This window comes from Monodon monoceros, unplaced genomic scaffold, assembly GCF_005190385.1.
Source record: "Monodon monoceros isolate NGI ecotype Baffin Bay Population unplaced genomic scaffold, NGI_Narwhal_1 Super_Scaffold_19, whole genome shotgun sequence".
Taxonomy (NCBI): Eukaryota; Metazoa; Chordata; class Mammalia; order Artiodactyla; family Monodontidae; genus Monodon; species Monodon monoceros.
The window spans coordinates 59599690-59622933 of NW_021703775.1; the positions used below are offsets into that span (position 1 = coordinate 59599690).

The 23244-nt window shown below is 39.8% G+C and overlaps 1 protein-coding gene across 3 annotated transcripts in view; it reads right to left on the reverse strand.

Annotated features, from left to right (window-relative positions):
- CRIM1 (cysteine rich transmembrane BMP regulator 1) overlaps positions 1-23244 on the reverse strand; it is a 208590-nt gene that overhangs the window by 142401 nt on the left and 42945 nt on the right. For all 3 annotated transcript variants that reach the window (XM_029232033.1, XM_029232035.1, XM_029232034.1), the window contains exon 2: positions 16382-16555. In XM_029232033.1, coding sequence (XP_029087866.1) covers positions 16382-16555 — 174 coding nt within the window. The remainder of the gene's footprint in view (positions 1-16381; positions 16556-23244) is intronic.

Below are 23244 nucleotides of genomic sequence, written 5' to 3' on the forward strand. Positions count from 1 at the left end.
GATTCTGTTTGTTTGTTTTCTGGTTCTAGGCTCCCTCCATGAAACAACAAGCCATTCAATGAGGCCCTGCCACGGACGGCAGAGCAGAAACATTGCTTTTGGCCTCACGACTGTCCTTCCCCGCTTGTGTGAGAAGCCTGTGTTGACTGTACTGTGAAAAAAATTTAAGGAAAGAAAAGCTCTACTGTTGTAACTGTGCCAAAAAAGTATAAAGAAACAAACCCAGATGCTAGAATGTGAGGCATTTCCTCTGCTGTGTGACTATGTCCTTTAACTGGAGGTCAAAAGAACATTAAAGGACTTCAATATTTTAAAGCCCGAAGTGGATATTTTTGTGGCCCTCTCAGTTTCTGCATGCCACTGACACACGTTTAACTGACATTTAACGAGCAGAATTTATTCAGAAGCATTCAAGGGAAATCCTGGTATCGCTTTCAAACACGATTTACTTAAATTTCTAATGCTCTCTATTAATACAGATTGGCTCATTTCCCTGACTGCTTAAGTTTTTCCAAAATGCCACTAAGTGAATAAAGTCATTTTTAAGCCCATTTCACAGTTACTACCTCCCAATCCCTCAATATGTCTATGTGCTGTAATTTCATAACCCTTTTTCCTGGAGACATTCATTTATTTCTGATGCTACAGATAACAGTAAATAAATGCAAGATAGAATCACTTTATTTCTCTTCTTAGGAGGTACTTAACATCAGATTTGATAAAGACTTCAAATGTGTTTTCTGGTAATAGAAAACAGTACCTCAGCCCATGGGAAATACAACAAAATCAACCATGTTTCATTATGTTCAGAAAACGTTTATCAAAGGGCCACCGCATTTGGTGATATCACTCATATCAGTCAAAGTCTTCAAAACATATCTGAAAGAAAGGAATTCTTTTAAGAGCTGGCAAAAATCTTGACGGAAAGGTTAATATGATTGAGGAATAGACGAGTAACTCAAAACCACGAAGCATCAACTCAGTATGTGATTTAATTAAAATCTCTCTGAACTGAGCAGTGATACAACTATAAGATGTGTCAAAGATGGTACAGAGGTCTCACATCAATCAATAGAGCAGTAAAACACAGCAAAGAACTCCCACTGCAGAGCTCTGAACGGCCATATATGGAGGCTCCTGAGAAACACTATTTCATGGGGGGTGATCCAGAATCACCTAACCTCAGAAACGTGGAGACTTCTATTTTCTGTTGATCCTTACCTTCTTCCCTAGTAGTCGCCTTCCCATATATAGAAAATTGAAACAGTTTGTCAGTTAACAACCACTCCCCTTTTGTTTACCAGGATTCTGAGTTATTCACTGGAATGTTTTAAATAATTCTGTTGGGAGTCATCACGGTTACTAATGGACATACCATCTAATCATGACCCGTAGCCTCTTGTCTACCCAGAGGGAGACAAGCTTTCTGACTTGTTGCTCTAGAAATGTCAACAAAAGGAAGACAATTTTCAACGTTATCTCTCATATTTCCTTTGCTGTTCAAAGGGTCAGCTTCAACTAGCGTGTGGGAAGCAGATAGACAACACGGTTTAATAGCAAAGTTGGGTGTGGTTGTTATGGTGATAAGGGAAATGAAAGCGGAAGGAGTCTGAATAATATTTATTTGAAGACTCTTGCCTTGTCCTCTATAAGCTATTCACAAAGTGCATAATATTACACCAATTCTTAAGAAAAACTGTTGGAATGTAGAGCTGGGGCTTAGATTCTATGACTAATTTCTACCATCAAAGCTGAGCAAAATTTTCAGAAAACTCTTAATGAGAGAAGGTAACACCATTATCAGCACTGTCATATTTAATAACATATAAGTAAATGTAGACATATACATATCAGGTAAGATAAAAAATAATCCTACGGTTGCATTTATTTCCATGTATTAACTATTACGCCACCATGTGTGTACATGTGCTTACATACATCTAGCTGTAGATTCATACATGCACATGGGACATATGTGTATAGACTGCACTTTCTGGCACAGAAAATACACAAATGCACATGTGACATGTATAATTTTTTTTATAGAAAAAACATGTTTCCTATGCACATAAACACACTATTATAGATCCATATGGCATATACTCTCTGGATTAAAGATGTTAGCTTAGTTACTGATATATCTAAAAGACCCTCGAGGAAAACACTATAATACAGCCTGAATTTAGGTAGACACAAAGTCTGGCCAGGAGGCATGAAAGAACACATAAAATTTTGGGGAGTTCCATGTCACACTGAGGTGTGACACCACAGCCTAATTTGTCTGAAAAATTCCTGATGGAACAAAAATAAGTTGGCTCTCAATTAGAAAACATTCAGAAGGTTCCACTGTGATTAGCAACCCAAACACCAAAAGGCACCGGGAACATATAAATAGGATCATATTATATTTTCCTTTTACTGCCAAAGAGATAAATATCACTTTATATATTATAGGTAAGGTATTTAGAAAGTTTAAAAACCTCACTAATTGCCCAGATTTTGTTTCATCCTTTAGAAGTAAGCCAGCCAGGTCCTCTGAGGCCATAGCAGGACCACCATGGGACAGGTCACCAGTGCCCTTGCTCAATGTGGTTTCAAGGATACTTGAGGAAGCCACTTTAAATGCACCTCTGCCATAAACTCAAACTGCATCAAAACACTGAAACAAGCTTCCTTTCATGTCCACTGTTGCAAAAACACACCCCTGATATTTATAAAAGCTCTGTGAAGCAGACTGGACTTTTTTTTTTGCCAAAACAGCAGAGAGAGTAAATAACAATCTTTTATATACTTAAATACATAAACAAGATCAGAATGTTTTCCAGGCACCTTTGAAACGTCCTTCTATTAAGGGGACAACAACTGGTCTTACCTATCTTTCTAACTTTCAGGACTTTGACTCTTAACAACAGACCATGGGAACAGATTTTGATGAGGAAAAAAATCCCTTATTTCATTTTCCAAACTGGGTAAAAGGAAAAAAAAATAAGAAGGACACGATAAAATATGAGCTCATTTTACCGACATGCAGCTTTTCTCTAGGTCTATAAAACCTGGATTTTATCTATAGACAAATACATGGATATATTCAGAAAAAGGGGTATCAATTTTTTAACATTATTAAATTCCTGTATTGTTCTTTTGTTATTGCAACAGGAAAAGAAAGGCTACTGATAAAGAGAAAGCACTTTACTTGCTTTTCGGGAATTAAAAAAAAAAAAAAAATCCCAGCAACAGGGAAAAGAATAATGAAGTGTAGGAAAACCAGGAAGTTATCAGCCAGAAATGAAAAACACATCCACAATTTAAAGGAACATTCCAGTCTCTGAAAAACTCACACAAATATTAATTCATTGCATGTTAATTCCTTCCCTCTTCCAACTTTACAGGCACTACTTATACTGTTACTTTCTCCTGATGCAAAGAACACTTAGAAACAGAGACCGAAAATCAAAAGCAGGAAGGCACCCTATAAAAGGTGTATCCCCAGCTTTAGATGTTTCAACAACCAATGTGAATCCACTATCCTTATCTTAGAGACTATGCACCATTAGAAGAATGGTCTCATAAGTTTCAAAATAAATTATTCAAATGCTCAGAACAATATCTTAGTGGTCAATATGAACTAAGGAATGAGTCAAATTTTCCTTTTATTAGAGCATTTCCAATTAAAAAAAAACCCCAAATATTGAATTTTAGTGCTCTTAAATACCTTTCCTGAGAAAGTATACATTTCACAAAGAAGATATAGCACCAGCTCTGGAAGTAAATATAGTAGTTCTATAAATCACAAAATAGCTTGTAAACTGATTAAGCTTTATTTTTTATCAGTATCTTCTAGAATGCCAACCACGTACAACACTATTCAGACTGGGAATGGCCACTCTGCCCTTATTACAACAGCCTGTGTGCCCATCTCATCTCTCCCACTAGAGGCAACATCCTTTCCATGTCGCCTTGAATGCCCTGGTACAGCTGGGCTGGACCCAGGTCCATGCTCCCCAGGTGTGCAGGACACAGTCAGAAAGGGACAGGATTAACTTTAGGGATTCTTGCTCAATCCTAAAGAGTTCTCCTCCTTCTGGGCTGAATTCCTTCAATAGGAATTTCACAATTAGAAAGGATTATAATGCGAATGCTGGATGAAGCAACATTCTAGAGTGTAATAGATCAATAAGAGGTAAGTATTTAAACATTTTCCTAGATTACTGGTGCCGGTGGTAAAGACAGAAAGGATGCTGGGCTTTTGAGGTGGGAAAAACCTGAAAGAACAGAATGGGGTGGCCTTAGGGGAGAAAAGACAAATTTGGCAGTCTTCACCATTTTCTCCTAAGTTAGCTCTGTTAGCCTACAGGAAGAAGTTGAGGAAATTGTAGCTTTGCCTAGAGGTATATCTTTATGGGTCATTATATGCATTCGTGGCTGTCTCCTTCCATTCATAAAGATTTTCTTTTTTTTTAAATTAAAACCCTCTTTATTCAAAAAAGTTTCTGTTGTTGTTGCTTTTTCCTGGAGGATCTCTTAATCAAGGTACTAGGTAAATACTGGCAAGGCTGGGAAATGGAAAAAACACACTACCTACCAAAGAATCCTTACCTATATTGATAAAATTATAAGAACATCTGAAATGATCACTTTTTGATGCAATGCAAATTCCTGCTAAAGTGATCATGCTCCCAAACTCTTTCTTAAACTTCCCTCTGAACAGACTTTTTTTTTTTTTGCATAAGCAGAACAAATACAATCCACCAAGCTTGCCTGAGTTGTCCAAAACCCCAGATTATGGTTTGGGAATACTGATTACACGAATTAATGAAGTTTTAATGGCTTGAGTTTGGAAAGACAACTCCTGATGGTCCACACCCTCTGCAAATCTGATGGAGACAGCTGGCTTGAGGCCGGAGGACACAGAAGGGGCAGCTGTAACTCCTCTCAGAGAGGCCCTGCTCTGGAAAGTGGATCCCACTCGGCTCCCTTTGCAGCAGCTCGGAAGGCCTCCTGGGCTGGGATTCCAGACCCTTTGCTCATGTCAGGAAAAGCCTTTGTGGGGGCCAGCGTTTAGACAGACACAGCTGGGCAAAGCAGCAACTCAGCAGCTCTGTGTGACAGAGCACACGCCAAGCCCTGGGAATAACTGAGAGGTCACCTACAGCCAAGTCAGAAACCACAGATCCGCAAGGGACTACTCAGCGCTACCCAGAAGCTAAAACGTTAACCTGCTAAAGGCCAGCTTTAGATGAATGTTTCTTAAGCATCCCTGTTAGGTGGAAATACAGTTTTCAGCATGGTCCCCAAAGAATACCATTTCTCTGGCTAAAGGTGTCAGGTTGCTTTTTGGCCTTTTAACAGTGAGTGCGTTTTTTAAAACACTATTACTAAGCATATGGTATTTAATCTTGAAACAAGCATACACTTGTAGCAAAAAAAATTGTTCACCTACAATTTCTGGTACTCCTGTCACTAACCTGGGAGAAGGTATAGGAAGAGGACAGACAGATGGTTGAGCTACACACAACTTGGGACAGAAGAGATGGGCTGAAAGTACAGATAAAGAGCTAAAGCAAACAATGGGGAAGGACATCAATAAACAGAACAAAGTAGTACTGGCTATTTACCTGTAACTGTACAGCAAGCATCTTCTAAGGGTCAGATTGAAAAAAAAATTTTACACCATTTATTGTAACCCCAAAATGACTGAATGAAATGCCCCTCTAAACACACACATATACATACACACTCTCTCTCTCTCTCTCTCCTCTCTCTCTCCTCTCTCTCCTCTCTTAGCACAAGGATATAACATATTTAATCATGACTTTTTTTTCTGCTAGGCACAAGAAATCACAACCACCAGAAGGTTACTGCATGACTTCCAACAGTTAAAATGCAGGTATAATTATATAATTATTCAGCCAACTGCTCCTCTCCAACTGGGCTTATCCAAGTTCCCCGAGTTTCCTGTTTTGATTTCCCAGATACTCGAAACTGGTTTCCGCCTCTTGGTAGCTGTTTTGGTTTTTTTTTTTCCCCTCTGTACCAGTTATCAAGACATCAAAATAACAATTTGTACCCAAAACATAAAACTCTAAAATACTGACTTGGTTGTCAACCTAAATAAAACACTTATGAAAATAAATAACTTTGTCTACACTTTCCCCAGGATGCTGCTGGAATTTAAAGTGAAACACGTGTATTTAGATGTCAAAATCATTTTACATATATGAACCAAAAAAGGAAAGATAATCACATTATCAACTTGTGGCTTTTTATAAAGGGTAACAGCAATACAGATTTAAAGTTGCATAAAAGCCTTACTGCCTTAATTAAACAAGTATCCTTAATGGCACTTGGGCAGCTAAAGCAAAAATCAAAATCAGGGGGACCTTGATCAGGTAAGGAGGTGAAGGTAAGGTTAAATGTGTTTTTTTATTTGGTCAAGGGAAGGGTTAGTGTTTCTAAACTTGGTAAACAATGTTAACTTAATTCCTCAAAAATATATTTTTAAAACAATTTAGATAATCTAAAGCAATATATTCACAAGCATAACATTGATTTCAGATGTACCTAGCCTAAGAAAAATAGAATCTGTGATGAGTAATTTTAATGAAGTAAATGACTAACTTAAGAATTGTGAATCGGTGCATATGAATGTCTGGAAGCAGAGAAGGCACAGTCCCTGCAACACAGAATGCCTGGCTTCAAAATAAGTAAGAATCAGAGTTTGAGAGGTTCTCTCTCTTTTTTTTTTTTGGTAGTTCAGTACATATATTTTATTATCGAGGATTATGTTACAGCAGTTTTGAAGGGCCAAGTGCTTCCCAAAGTTCCCTAAACTTCATAAACCTTGTAATATGTACAACACCTATCTCCATTTCTACCTGCCCTCTAACGGAATAATTATAGTACTGATAATTTGTAAGGACCTTATAAATTTAATGCTGCTATATCCTAATCTTACAGTACACAGCAGTTATATTTTGAGAGAACATTTAATTTGACTCTCAGTATGTCTAAGCCTGTGAATTAATGATTACACTGGATCATTATTACTATAGTCAATACTATATTATGAAAGATTTGGGGACAGTGATATTTAATACCATGCAGATAAATATAACTAAAAAAATTCATAGATATATGGTCTTAGACATATTTCTAAAGTTTAGCAAACATCAAAAAGGTGAAGTTATATAGAGAATCATCTCTACTAAAAACAAAACAATTTCCCCAGCATCCAAAGTTTGGGAATTTGTTTGTTCCTCACCACGTGATCTTACACAGGCAGTATGAAATGTCTCAGTGGGGTTTTAATTTCTTTTTAATATTTACTTGGAAAAAAGTTTTTAAAGTCGTATAATGAAACCATTACTATGTATTAATATTTGAAGTAAAGCAATTTATACATAGGCTCTGTTTTTAAAAACAAAAAAGTATTAGAAAGTAAGTCCAATGATTACTTAAAGACAAGATGTTCTCTCACAGCAGTACAGCAAATCCAGGGAGGCAGATTCACATAAACCCTGTATGACTTTGCTACCCAAAGTGTGGTGAAAAACCAGCTGTAACAGCTTCTCCCGAGGGTTGGTTGGAAATGCAGACTCGCCCATCCTGGTCCAGTCCCAGTAAATCAAAATCTCTGTATGACGGTCAAGTTCTCTCAACTTTAAAAAACCTATGCGATTTCCTATGTGTGATACCCAGGGCTCACCGTGGACCTCAAGCCCCATGTGGGAATTCGGGTTGGGACAGAGTTGAGTGTATCTGTCATCTCTGTACTTGTATTATGGGATGGCAGCAGATTTCTTGCTACAGATGAAAGTGTCTCCATCCAGCACTGTTCCAGTGGCGAGAGGGTCAAGAGGGAATTCTGCTGCACTACCTCAAAGATGGACTGGATATTAAGCAATATGTCCAGCTCTCTTTGATCATATTTTCTTGGGGTACTTTTTTGTGAGCATCCCACCCCCACAAAAAAAACAAAAAACTTTTTTTTTTTGCGGTACGCGGGCCTCTCACTGTTGTGGCCTCTCCCGTTGGGGAGCACAGGCTCCGGACGCGCAGGCTCAGCGGCCATGGCTCACGGGCCCAGCCGCTCCGCGGCACGTGGGATCTTCCTGGACCGGGGCACGAACCCGCATCCCCTGCATCGGCAGGTGGACTCTCAACCACTGCGCCACCAGGCAAGCCCAACAAAAAACTTTTAAGTAAAAAAGTTCTGTGAATAAAAGCAGAGAGAATCATAATTCTTTCTACATACTAATTAAATGCGTGTCTGCTGACAAACATTACAGATGGCATCAAGAGCTAGAATATCTGATTAGGCCACACAGCACAGGTTGTACTATAGGCTACAGATCAAGAAAAAGGTAACAACCAAGAATAACATTTAGCACTTACACTTTACTTGTGTGAAAAAAATAAGTGCAATGTAGAAAACTAAAAATAGAGTAAGAAGCTCACGTAATAGTTAACATTTCCTTAGGGAGGACTGAAATAGTAAATTTAGGGCACAGAATAATTAATAAAACTTAAGGCTCTGAAGCAACTGCTATTTGGATTTTTAAAAACTGAAAGAAAAGTCTACTAAACAGAAGCCATTTGTCTCTGTGTCATAATTAGTTTAGCTTCAGAGGATACAGCCTTACAATGTAAAAATCAAACTTCCCTTTGCTTTAAGCAGCAGAAAAAATACAGACACGAAAGCCCATATAAACATATTCTTTCTAATCCTTAATTTCTGCTTCAGCCTACATATCATGCAGTGTAAGTTTCCGAGATAGGACAAATGCTTATAAATATCATTTAAGACATTTATAAAATATCTTGAAAAAAAATCAAAAGCCAATTTCCACAGTGGATCTAAAATGCGAGTCAATTTATGCACCTGACCTTTCAGGCAATTTAGAAAACGGTCTTTCAGTTAAAGGCAAAACAAAGTCAAACCGGTGGCATCTGAGGTTCAGTTACCCATAGAATATGCTTGATACATACTTTTTGAGTGAACAAATGAATGAATGAAGAATTAAAGCAGCTCTAAAATGAAAGGACCAGCCTCAGAAGGCACTTGTAGAGAATGCTGAGTAGAGGATCCTTCTGGACTCAAAGAGTCTACGACTATAACGCTATCTCTTCATCTTCCTATCCCATTATTTAATCATCTTAGCACTCCTACTCTGGATGGCTCTAATCTCAGGTGGGTCTGACCAGTTCTCCTAGACTCAAACACTTGTAAAGTCTTTCTTGAATAAGGGGGCACAAATCAATGAAATAACCGATCAGTTAATTAAAATGATATATTCTGTTTTATGCATCCCACTACGTTGGGTGCCAACAGCTGTGTTTCAGGCTAACTTTCAGTCCGCTGACATTAACAGTTCTGAGGCTTCCTTCCACTATACTAACAGAGCACTCGACGCTTCCGGCACCACCGTCGCTGCACAGGTCATTTCGTCTTGATTTTGGCGTGTTAACACTTACAGTCGCTCTTTTTCCTCCATTACTGTCACATTAATCTTCCTAAAAGTGCTCATACTCCCCCCATCACTTATAAACTCCAAGGTCATTGACAGCACCATACTCTCCCTGGGAGGATAACTCATGAATCCTTATCTCCAGCCCAGATCTCTGAGTTCCAGACCCATAACTCCCATTATTCCCATGATTCTCCACAGATACATCAAACATAACAAAACAGACTCAATATCCAGCTCATCCTGCCTCCCATAAGGCTGCTTTCCTTGTATTCCACATCCTAGTATATGACACCACTATACATAGCCTGACTATCATGCCCCTGCCAAGCATCTATCTTGACAATCACCCCTCACCCCCCAAATCTCCTTCCCCATCCTCCAAAGTCAATCAGCCACTAAAGCCCACTGACTTGCCACCTTTATCCCTTCCATCTGGCTCCCTCTGTCCATCCTCTCTTGTCTATCTCCAGTGCTGCTCTTCAGTTCTCCTTTCCCTTCTGTTGAACCACTCAATGCATTTCTCAGAGTTGGACTTGGTTCCCAATTCCTCCACAAAGCCTTCCTTGCTTTACCCCTCTCTTATGAATGTATAGCAGTTCTTATTTCTTATTTGTCCACTCAACGTAAGACAATGATATAAAATACCTCATGACAATTTTTGACTATCTTTTCTCTAAAATATCTTATAGAGAAAAATAATTAAATACAGCCTGAAATTAGAAAACTTTAAACGTTACCTCTAAGTGCTTTCAGCTAAAACAAAGGAGGACTTTAAGTCCCAAGTGTCTTCTTCCTTTTGCAAAATGTTCATTGCGTAGCTCCAAACAGGAATAAGTTCCACAGCACCCAAACTATTCCAGTAATCCACGTGATGTGTGATGTCAAACAAGTATATTTGAGAACATATTTTATGGATCCCACACAGATATCCCTTTGGCTAGACTCTGCCTGGTGACATATCAGTGTGAATTTGGGTTGATTTTATTTTTCTCTAGAATCTCCCAACAAGGTCAGGCCTCCTTGTGGAAAGGGCTGACTTTTCCTCAAGGATGTATGTCTGTTTTTGTAGCCCTCAGTATACTTATCATGAAGCTATGTATATGAATGCTACTTAATGAGTTAATTACATCAAAAATTACTTAAATGACAAACAGTTCTACTTCGGTGTCAAATTTAATTTATCCAAAACAAAGCTCTTCAGTCCTCCTTAAATCTGCTCTTGCTCCTAGTAAAGAGCACTACAATTTGCTTAAACCCTAAATCTAAGAGTTCTCCTGGATTCCTCTTTCTCTCACCCCCACATGTCTACAAGTCTACAACAAGTCATCAAGTCAACAAGTCATCAACAAGTCTAGTTCCAAATCATCTCAAACCCACCCATCTCTCCATCTCCAACTCTCAGGTCTGAGTCCCCCTTATCTCTTATTTGAACACTACCTGTGGACGAGTTCTCATTCTTGCATCTTTCCAGCCTTCTCCCAGTCTCTTCTCTACCATGTTCATTTTTTAGAACACATACCAAATTACGTTACACCCTTGTTCACAATCCTTTAACAGCTTTCCTATGTACTCATCACAAAATCCACACACCTCATCGTTATCTAACACAAGGCGTTGTGTGACCTGGCCCTTACTCACCCCCCACCCCCATGACATTCCAGCCACACTGACCTTCTTGCTTTTTCTCGACATTCTTTCAACACACCAAACTCTCTCTCAGCTTAGACCTTTCGCACTTGCAGTGTCCTCTGCGTGGACTTCTCTCCCCTCAGATCAGCACAAGTTCAACTCCTTCTTACAGTCAGATTTCAGGTCAAATGCTCTTCCTTCATGAAAAACTTCCCTGACATCCTTATCTAAAACAATTTCCCCAGTCAACCCAGTAATTCTCTATCATATCATCCTGACGATTACTCTTCATAGCTCTTATCATACTCCATGATACTCTCCTGCTCACTTTTGTGTGTACTGTCACCCCTCCCCTTCTGAGTGTGAGCTCCACAAAAGCTGTATCCTCAGCAACTGGAACTGTGACTAGTACATGTTTGGCACTCAATGAATATCTGATGGATGGATCGACAGACGAATGTTTTCTAGGGTGCTGTACATCCTTCTCTGAATCTGGCATGATTTCATACTTCTGATTACTTCTCAACTTTATTACAACCACTCTGAATTATAGTAATTTTTTTAGAATACAAAAGCTACTTACCCCAACCTGTAGTCAGATGCAAACTTAAAAGTCCAACTTATTCACTGTATCATGGAAGTCTTTCGTATCAACTTTAACTACCATTACCAAGCCCAGAGAGGCCCCTCAAGAAAACCCTTGTGGCAGCCACAGAGGCTGGTACTGTTTTTGTTAATGTGGTCCCCTCTTCTGATGGTGTATCAATTTAACTTTTGTGGAGCTCGGTACAGCATGTACCAAACCGATGATAAATAGGTAGTACGGCATAAAACTAAAAGCTTTGTTAAGATCAAGGTGGGATGACTTGCAGTTCATTCCCTTTATCAGTCTTTCTCTTCTTCCTCAGAGAAACAAAGATAATTCTGACAAATTATTCCGTACAAAGGCCTGGCTGCCTGTTTATCCAGTATCCTATTTCCTCTAAATCTGTGACAAACTGACTTTATGATGATGTGTTCATTAAAATCCAGGACCAATACCCTCCCTTTTAAACAAATATAATACACAAGAACTTTTTTAAATACCCTGAAATTGCAATTATTCTCCATAAATCTATAAATATGGTATTGAAATGCCTTGCAATGACTTCCACACATTCTAAAAATGTTGTTGTAATTATGCTTAAAATTCATGTTCAGAAATTCATGCTCACAAAACGTAGTAATGGGGACCCACATTATCTCATTATGCTCTGGCAAGAACACTAGTCCTTCTGCACCATCCCTAACTGCATACATACCTGCACATTACAGAATGCCCCAGAGAACAGTCCTCAAAGGAAGGCTTTAACTAGAACTAACTATTCACCTTCTCATAACAAACCTCAAGAACTAAGTCTAAACTTGCCAGGTCATCCATCATCTCTGGACTCAATCTTCCTTGGCTCTGCAAAATCACCCATGCTCTGCACAACCCTCCCATCCGAATCCTTCTACTGTGCCTTCTAGAACTCGTGGACTGTCATCACCAAAATCCCCTTTGCTGTCGTTCTCCCCTCCAGATGGTTCCCTTCACCTTTGTGCTCTAATTGAAACCTGGGTACTCCTCCCTGACTGCTCTCTATCCCCTGAAGTCCTCTCAAGTGGGGACGGCTTCACCGCCCACATGCCGTAAGTCCTGGGGGTGGGGTAGGGGTCCTCTTTGTTCTCATCACTAATTTCAGATCATTCTTCCTCTTCCCCTTAAAAAAATAACACGTTGTTTGCCTAAAGCACATGCAATCACATGATGTACCAACTACACACAGGTGCTGCATTTATCTACAGAGCTTCTGCCTCTGTTCCTTCGCTACTGACTGCTGCTGTATCCTTCCCAGCAGCAATGGCATGGCCAGTCACCATAAGCACTCTCTTGCGTAATTCTCAATCTCAGTACCCTTCTCTTTATATCAGACTCATCAGGAAAAATCCTAACCCTGGTTAAATCCTAACCCTCCACCTCCACTGCATGCACCAGAGCTGGGGAAAAGCGCACAACTGTGCTGGCTGGTCTCCCTTCAAATTTATAACCTCAAGTAAGCTATCAGCACTAGCAGGCGACCCTAATACATTTCCCTACTTAATTCACTCGTCCTCCCTCTGAGATTTCTATTTTCCATTTCCTCTCCCTCCCCAATTTTTCACACCCCTTCTTCCGCCTCAACATCAGCTGATGACCTTGTTTTATGCATCTCTGAGAAACAGGAACAATTTTGCTCCTCTCCCTCCTCAAAGACTTTGCTCCTGCAGTCATCATCTTTCTTACATTATCAGTTTCTCCCTTTTTACTAGATCATTCTTGTCATCATTCAAACATGCTGTAATATCTTCCATATTTTTAAAGTGTCTCTTGGCCCTAAATCCCTCTAAAACAACCACCTCATTTTTCAGTTCCACCTTTTGAGAGGTTTTCCCATTTCTGTTTCTCGTACTATCATTCTTCTACCCTTTCACGTTAGGAACCCCAGGATCATCTTTGTATTTTCATCCCTCCCTTGTCTGTTAGCAGATACTGGACGTTCTTCCATCAAAATGGCGTGTTTCCATCTCTTCCTTGCTTTTCCCCGGCCATCCCCTAGACCAGTCTCTTGTGACACCACATCTAAATAACGGAAACAGCTCTCCAACAAGCTCCACCTGCAAATTCCTTCCACGCCCCAAAACCCCAATCTGCCTAACACTGATTTCTCCACGCTCTGCTGCTGTCGGCTCATAAACCTACAGTGTTTCCTGATAGCTCCTATCACCAGGCCTAACCTTCCTGAGCCACGTGGAAGACATTTCATCATCTGGTCCTGTCCTGCCTCCCCATCTTTCGTTCCTATTACCTATCAACATAAAAACTTGCTCTTTTACAGGAGTTCCCTGGTGGTCTTGTGGTTAGGATTTGGCGCTTTTATTGCCATGGCAAAAAAAAATAAACTTGCTCTTTTAGATTCATTTCCCAAGTGTCCTTCATGTAAGTCAAGCAACTCTCACTTGTACATTTTATTCTTTTGTCCGTATCGTTCTTCTTCCTGGAATCCATCACCATCCAAATTCCAAATTGTTCAGACTCCTCCTCCTCTACAATACCTTATCATATAATGCCAGGTCACAATTTTTTGGCCCTAAATTCCTATAGCATTCCAAGTCTTCATTGCATTTATTAATGATTTAATCATATACAGTGATATACCATCACTAACTCTTTCATTTGCAATATATACTTGAATAGAAGTAGACCTTTTTCTTCAAAATTATCTCTCAGGAAAGGGAAATCCCCCAATATTGATTTCTTACAAGGCCTCAAATATCACAGAGTGCTTTATTTAAAAAAAAAACAAGTACAATTTGTGGAAGATACATAAACCTTAAATGACCTCAACCAATCCTACTTTTGGATTATGAAGAGGCCATCAGACAGAATCTGTTAAAAAAAACAAGGGGAGGAGGGGCATAGAGAAATTTAATCAGCCACAGTAATTATTCCTGAGGGAATGATGTCAAAATTGTAAGTGCTGGATCTTGTAAACAGCCTTTTCAGAAACACCTGAAAAATCAATACAGCCAATCTCCACACTGTAAAGATCAAAAATACACACCTCACTAATTAAAAATGTAACCGTCCTAGTTTTATGTGAAAAGACACCGTGTTTTGGAACAAAACTTCTTGTGATAACTTGGATTCAAAATCTGCTGCATCTCCAACAACTTAGATGGCAATAAAGAGGGTGTGCTCAGAAAACTGTTAAATGACACGGAAATCAGCTCCAGCAAAGACAATGACAGTGACGGTGAGGCATTCGAAATATGACTAAAACAGTTTTGTGAAATATAAGAACAGCAAAAAGTAATACTCTAAATTGCTGTATTATTTTATATGACGTGATAAAATCTATATGAATAATTAATTTAATAGACATTTGACTGCTTCAACTCTACCCCTGAAAGTATATACACTGAAGTTGGCAAAATATACTATTTTTTCAGCGGACAATGGGGGTGAAGACGGGGGAGCAAAGAGCCGCAAGGCAATAAAAACGAGTTTGGTAACTGTGTTGTCTATGGCATAATGTGATTCAAAAAAGACTTCACACGGTTAGAACTTGGCTTGTCAGTCATCCACTGTGTAGAGCTGAGTTTTTCAATTTTCAAATTCAAGGACTAGAATAAATGTTATCTAAGACTCTCTGTGTTCCCAAAATTTTATTTCTGTTGTTTTCTATTGTACTCTCTTTTAAAGATTCAGCAGCATTGGTAAACACAAAGAGAAATGCTATTTTAGAGGCTACTGCACATTTCCCATTCTTTACTACCATTTAGTATGTCTGAGAAACTTAATACAATTCAAAAACTTCAGCCCTTGCTCTACTGCCCTTATAAGCTTGATTTTGGACTTGGAAAATCCTGGGTATTCCAAACTATATTACCAACTTCTCCATCTTTGAGCAGCATCATTGTAGAGACAAAAGGTATATTTAAGAAAGTCTCGTTCAGTCTTCTTTTTTCCCTGAGCAGAACCTGGGGCTCAGCAAGAGTTCAATGCTGATCAGGGGCAGGGCTGAGACTCAAGCCCATGCCACATCCTCTGTTAATTCTGGTGGCAAGGCACAGCACTCAGCTCTGGGCATGCCACCCCTAATTACTTGATTACTTCATATTTTCAATTCCTAAATTTCTTTTCTAGGTTTTATGCATGAATGTATAAAAGTTATGGGCCACGTTATTTTAATGTGATTTCTGACTTCATTCCAGAGGGGAAGTACCCAATGACCCATCCACACCTATATGATTTTGAGCCAATCTCAGCCTCCGATCGCCACTGCACAAATCTCCCACCTCTTCTAAAGAGATGCACGTTCTTACCAGATGAGCTGCATTTCTAATTAGCGCTCTCCTCATGGAGCACCATCCTATGGTAAATCACGTGGAATGGACGTGGTAACAACAGATGCTGACCTCAAGCATGCCACATGTGAAATCATCCACTATGCAGAGGTGACCTAGGCAGGCTGGCACAAACTATCCTGGCCATACTACCGCAGCATGACCATCCCACCGCTTTCAGGAAACACACACGTGCGTGGACACACAGGCACACATATGCCATCACGTCCGTACCTAGTCAACATTCTGCATCTTGTTTGAGATCGTCAAAGCTACCAATCGCTCTAAGCTTGTCTTTGCCTTCTCCAGCTCAAATACCATCACTGCTCAGAGTTACACAATGCTAACACTTATGACTGAAAATGTGTACTTACCTTCAATCCTCTTTAAAGCTGAAAGGCACATATCCTTCCTTGGAAACTCAAAGGGATTGTTACAGGTTCGAATGGTGTCACACTCACATTTCCCATTGATTATATTGCAGCCAGAGACAAGGTTTTCATTGCATGGTTCAAAACCAAGCAGTTGGTCATCATCCCAGTTCTCATCTGTAAAACAATTAACAACCACATAATGTTTGCTTGTTAGCTTCATTCAAAGGCCCGTCTGAGGGCTTCCCTGGTGGCGCAGTGGTTGAGCGTCCGCCTGCCGATGCAGGGGACACGGGTTCGTGCCCCGGAGTGGCTAGGCCCGTGAGCCACGGCCGCTGAGCCTGTGTGTCCAGAGCCTGTGCTCCGCGACGGGAGAGGCCCACGTACCGCCAAAAAAAAAAGGCCTGTCTGAAAGCAAAAATGTGTGAGGATGTCAAGATTAACATCCGATTTTGACACCTCAATTTACGAAACACAGTTTGGCTGCAGTTCTACAAATGAATGAAACCCAACCTCCTAAAAAAAGAGAAGACTGAAATATAGCCATACACGTCAACATTAACTAGCTATAATACAAACGTTTCTGATCAAAAACCACTACTCCTCTGATGTGTTATTACAGAAACAATTGAGATTCCTTTAAATTTCTTCATTTTAAACAAAGATTCCAGGATTTTCCCATGTTCAATAAAACTACATCTGTCAATCTACAAAATTATTCCAAAAACCCTCAAATTTTTTACCCCATCTGGTAGAGACCAGCTTCAGGTTTAAAACAGCTCTGCAACTTCATATATCAAGGCAGTGCTAATAAATGTAAACAGACACCACCCAAGGAGTCAGGAATGGGATACAACGGAGGAGGTGCCCTCCAATGCACTTCAGTACAAATGCTAATGTCCATTACTGCCCACAGCCAAAGCCAGAAACAACAACAAACAAAACTAAGGGCTACAGCCTAGTGAGAAGCTGAGGTCGTCAAAGTCTGCGGCTGAGACCATATCAGGGTCCTGGGTCATGAAATGGAGTTGACTGTAAGAAATAGATTTTAAAACCAACTTTCATGGGAACCAGTTCAGACAAATGAAACAAACATGACAGAACCACAGCAAGACTCAATCCTTAATAATATTCCTCATAGTTGAAATGCCTCTTGTAGGAAACCAGACTATTTCTCTGAGTCTCTGTGATGTTATGAGTTATTCCCCCCTCTTAACATTATCTTTAATAGATACTTTATCACACCTTAACTGGGCACTGACTATTAAATAGTAAACATGTTTCTGATAACCATATCTGGAGAGAATCTTTTAAAAGTGCTTGAATTTAAGATACTTAAACTTGCTGCTCAAAGTAAGGCAGGTATAAAGACATCTTAAGAATGTCTTTTCACAAAAGACAGCGCAAACAAATGGCTATAATTTTTATAAGGCTAACTTTTCCTTCTGGTGACATCGTTGACTTACTGCCTAAGTCAGGAAAAGACTGTTCTCCCTCACTGAAATAAATAATTTTCTTGTCAAGGGGTCTTTAGAAGGATATCATTTACAAAATAAAGAGCTTCAGGGTGATTATTTGAAAAGGGAGAATAGAAAATCTCCTGTGTTTTGATTTCAGAAGATCAGGCTCTCTTATTTGATCAAAGCTTCATCTCTTAGTAAAACAATTTTAGAAGTTTAAACAAAAACACAAGGTATCTGTTTTAAGATTTATTTTCCTATTTAGCCTATATTTGGTCTTCAGAAATGACAGGTATATAACATGTATACACACAAAGGGACATTCCTATCTTCAAGACAACAGTGAAATTACTAAATTACTTTGAAAGGAAAACCAGAATAGAATATACTGAAACAACTCAACACAGTAAAGTAGGTGATAATTTAGTCTTTGGTTATAACACGTGACAAAATGGTTCACGTAAACCATTTCTTACCTCTGTATTTAATTGTTGACATGTTATTAGTACCACCAGCCTAATATAGTTCAGCAAAATTTACCATAAAGAAATTCTTTTGACCGTATATTCAAATTTGTAATTCAAAATTAGTTCAATCCTAGGAACCTAAAAATCAGTAAGAAACTCAAGTAACATTTGAACTACTGAAAAACTGTATTTCTCCTCTTTCCTGTCCCATATTCCAAGAAATCTTTATTACTATCTTTGTAAATATATGCAGTTAATGTATCACCAAATCAAATGGATTCTGATGCAGATTTTTTTTTCCACAATTACACATCCCTTCCCTCCATCGTAACTGGAACTCCCTGAAGACATCACTCTCCTGAACCACCGCAGCATCCTCTAACCTGTCTCCTTGCACTACCCCATTTCCCACACTGTCAACCAGCATCATCTTCCTCAAAAGACAAGCCTGGGGCTTCCCTGGTGGCGCAGTGGTTGAGAGTCTGCCTGCCGATGCAGGGGACACAGGTTCGTGCCCTGGTCCGGGAAGATCCCACATGCCGCAGAGCGGCTGGACCCGTGAGCCATGGCCACTGGGCCTGCGCGTCCGGAGCCTGTGCTCCGCGACGGGAGAGGTCACAACAGTGAGACCCCCGCGTATAAAAAAAAAAAAAAAAAAAAAAAGACAAGCCTGCTCATTGGTTCTCTCTTGCTAACAAGAAAAAGTCCAAACATCCTAATGCTCCAATAAGCACACAGATTCTCACTACAAACCCTCAATAAATGCTCCCATGCCTTTGCTCACAGAATGTCATCGCCTGGAACACCTCCTTCTCTCCTTCCTCTTGATAACTCCTATTCATTTTTCAAGACCCAAGTCACATGTTACCTCTTTGAGAAGTCTTCTCCAACTCTGAGCTCTCTATCCTCCACGCTCCTACAAACACCTGTGCACACCTCTTACCCTTTCCAATAATGGTTTCACGCAAGTCTAACTTCCCCATTAGACAAAGAGTCCTCATGTGCAGGAGCAGCCAGGTCTTATCCAACTTTGAACCCCCTTAACCCCAGGACTTAGTACAAGTGTTCAGTAACTCTATCTAGTTTTCCATGTCACTGGTATGGTCAATGCTGTTGACTATGCTTTTTTGGTTTTTTTTTTTTTGCGGTACGCGGGCCTCTCACTGTTGTGGCCTCTCCCGTTGCGGAGCACAGGCTCAGCGGCCATGGCTTACGGGCCCAGCCACCCCGCAGCATGTGGGATCTTCCCAGACCGGGGCACGAACCCGTGTCCCCTGCATCAGCAGGCAGACTCTCAACCACTGCGCCACCAGGGAAGCCCTTTTTTTTTTTTAAACAGAAAATGTCTTGTAAACAAATGCATAGATGTATAATAAGGAAAACATGTTTCATTATAATGAACATGTTTACATAATAAAATTCTCATTCAAAAACCTTATTAGTGAAGCATTAATGAGGCAGGCATTTTGAAGAAATGCTCAGACATACTTTGGTACCTTTCTCTCTAGGCATCAACTGTCCTTAGTCTCTTTCCCAGTTCAGCTCTAGACTTCAGCCTCTTATCAGCTGGCTGGCATCAACAGCCCCTCCAAGAAGTCCATCTTAGGGCCAATTTGTTTTCAGTGTCAGATGTTTTTCTCTGCCTCCCCACAGGAAGACCATATCCCCTGAGCGTGGAATCAGAATTAAAAGGCAACTTCCCTTAATGCCCTCTCCAGCTCCTTACTGTTCTCAGAAGCCTCTTGGCAACAGCGACAGGCTGCACCTGATCGTGCACAGGTAAGCCTGACCACCCCTCAGGAAATGTCATGGCCACCCTGTCCAGTCAGGAGGCATCTGACTCTAAAGCCAAAAATGTCTTACATGCTCTTATTTTCTTTTTTGAGAGGAAACCCTTTCATTTCTATGCCCCCCATCCTAATCAATACTTTTTCTTCTTGGCAAATAGTTCCCTTAGCAACCACTGCTTTACAGGATCAAGTACAACATGTTTATGAGACAAATGCTTTTATGTTTTTCTATTACAGAACATTATACTTTACTGTAACAGCCATCCAACAGGGATTGAAAGCAAAAATTTAGTAAAGTCTGATTATACAGAAATCAAATCTGAGCCTAATAGTGCCACTGACAGCACTTGGCAAATTTGATGTTTTAAAATCTCTTTTCCTAAGTAAATCCACATATACAGCACAAGGATCAAGGTTCTGATTCTGATATAGTTTCTGATTTCTCCTTGGACTAGTCAGGACTTTAAGAACAAGGGGCGGGGGGATTAAAAACAGGAGTACTGCCCTTTAACTATTTATATCAAGTAGTTTTTTCCTAGTGCTCTCCATGCGACAAGATGTAGTCTCCAAGGCTGAAAGGTCAAGATAATTGAGATACCTCTGCAAATGTATTTTTAAGTTTGTAACTTCTGCAAGATACCAAATCCGAATGTGATTTTCTCTATATACAAAATGAAAGAAATGTGATAATTTCATGTATGAATTAGAATTCATGCATGTTCAAATATATGCAAATATGTGAGTACTCCAGCGAAGAGTCAGTTATAACTAACTGCTAACCTGACATCTCCACTTGGATATTTAGAAGAAACCAGGAAATGATATTTTACCTCGAGACAACCGTGGGACTTCAGTAGGCAGAATTATTTCATCCATTCTTCCCATTTCATTCCAGAGAATGTTCACAAGATGTATAATCAAGAGTTGAAATTTAATAAAATTAATAACTTGTACTGATTCAATAAAGGGCATTCTTAAAGGAAACTGATTTTTTTTTCCCAACATCTTTATTGGACTATAATTGCTCTACAACGGTGCGTTAGCTTCTACTGTATAGCAAAGTGAATCAGCTATATGTATACACATATCCCCATATCCACTCCCTCTTGTGTCTCCCTCCCACCCTCCCTATCCCACCTCTCTACGTGGTCACAAAGCACCGAGCTGATCTCCCTGTGCTATGCGGCTGCTTCCCACCAGCCATCCATTCTACATGTGGTAGAGTATGTCCATGTCACACTCTCACCTCGTTCCAGCACACCCCTCCCCCTCCCCGTGTCAAGTCCACTCTCCACGTCTGTGTCTTTATTCCTATCCTGCACATAGGTTCTACAGAACCAATTTTTTCTTTTTAGACTCCATATATATGTTAGCATACGTATTCGTTTTTCTCTTTCTCACTTACTTCACTCTGTATGACAGACTCTAGGTCCATCCACCTCACTACAAATAACTCAATTTCGTTTCTTTTTATGGCTGAGTAATATTCCATTGTATACACGTGCCGCATCTTCTTTATCCATTCATCATCAAGTGTCGATAGACAGATTGCTCCCATGTCTTGGTTATTGTAAATAGTGCAGCAATGAACACTGTGGTACGTGATTCTTTTTGAAGTATGGTTTTCTCACTGGTATATATGCCCAGCATTGGGACTGCTGGGTCATATGGTAGTTCTATTTTTAGTTTTTTAATGTACCTCCATACTGTTCTCCTTAGTGGCTGTATCAATTTACATTCCTACCAACAGTGCAAGAGGGTTCCCTTTTCTCCACACCCTCTCCAGCATTTATTGTTTGTAGACTTTTTGATGATGGCCATTCTGACTGGCGTGAGGTGATACCTCATTGCAGTTTTGACTTGCATTTTTCTAATGATTACTGATGTTGAGCATCCTTTCATGTGTTTGTTGGCAATCTGTATATCTTCTTTGGAGAAATGTCTAGGTCTTCTACCCATTTTTGGATTGGGTTGTTTATATCATGTTGAGCGGAATGAGCTGCTTGTATACTTTGGAGATTAATCTTTTGTCAGTTCCTTTGTTTGCAAATATTTTCTCCCATTCTGAGGGTTGTCCTTTCATCTTGTTTATGGCTCCCTTAGCTGTGCAAAATCCTTTAAGTGTCATTAGGTCCCATTTGTATATTTTTGTTTTTATTTCTCTTTCTCTAGGAGGTGGGTCAAAAAGGATCTTGCTGTGATTTATGTCATAGAGTGTTCTGCCTATGTTTTCCTCTAAGAGTTTTATAGTCTCTGGTCTTACATTTAGGTCTTTAATCCATTATGAGTTTATTTTGGTATATGGTGTGAGGAAGTATTCTAATTTCATTCTTTTACATGTAGTCCAGTTTTCCCAGCACCACTTACTGAAGAGGCTGTCTTTTCTCCATTGTATATTCTTGCCTCCTTTATCAAAGATAAGGTAACCAGGGGCTTCCCTGGCGGCGCAGTGGTTGAGAGTCCACCTGCCGATGCAGGGGACGTGGGTTCGTGCCCCAATCCAGGAAGATCCCACATGCCGCGGAGCAGCTGGGCCCGTGAGCCATGTCGCTGAGCCTGCACGTCCGGAGCCTGTGCTCCACAAAACGGGAGAGGCCACAACAGTGAGAGGCCCACGTACTGCAAAAAAACAAAACAAACAAAAAAAAAAACAAAGATAAGGTAACCACATGTGTGCGGGTTTATCTCTGGGATTTCTATCCTGTTCCATAGACCTATATTTCTGGTTTTGTGCCAGTACCAGACTGTCTTGATTACTGTAGCTTTGTAGTATAGTCTGAAGTCTGGAAGCCTGACTCCTCCAGCTCTGTTTTTCTTTCTCAAGATTGCTTTGACTATTCACAGTCTTTTGTGTTTCCATACAAATTGTGAACTTTTTTGTTCTAGTTCTGTGAAAAATGCCAGTGGTAGTTTGATAGCGATTGCATTGAATCTGTAGATTGCTTTGGGTAGTAGAGTCATTTTCTCAATGTTGATTTTTCCAATTCAAGAACATGGTATATCTCTCCTGTCTGTTTCATCTTTAATTTCTTTCACAAGTGTATTACAGTTTTCTGCATTCAGGTCTTCTGTCTCCTTAGGTAGGTTTATTCCTAGGCATTTAATTTGTTTTGTTGCAATGGTAAATGGGAGTGTTTCCTTAATTTCTC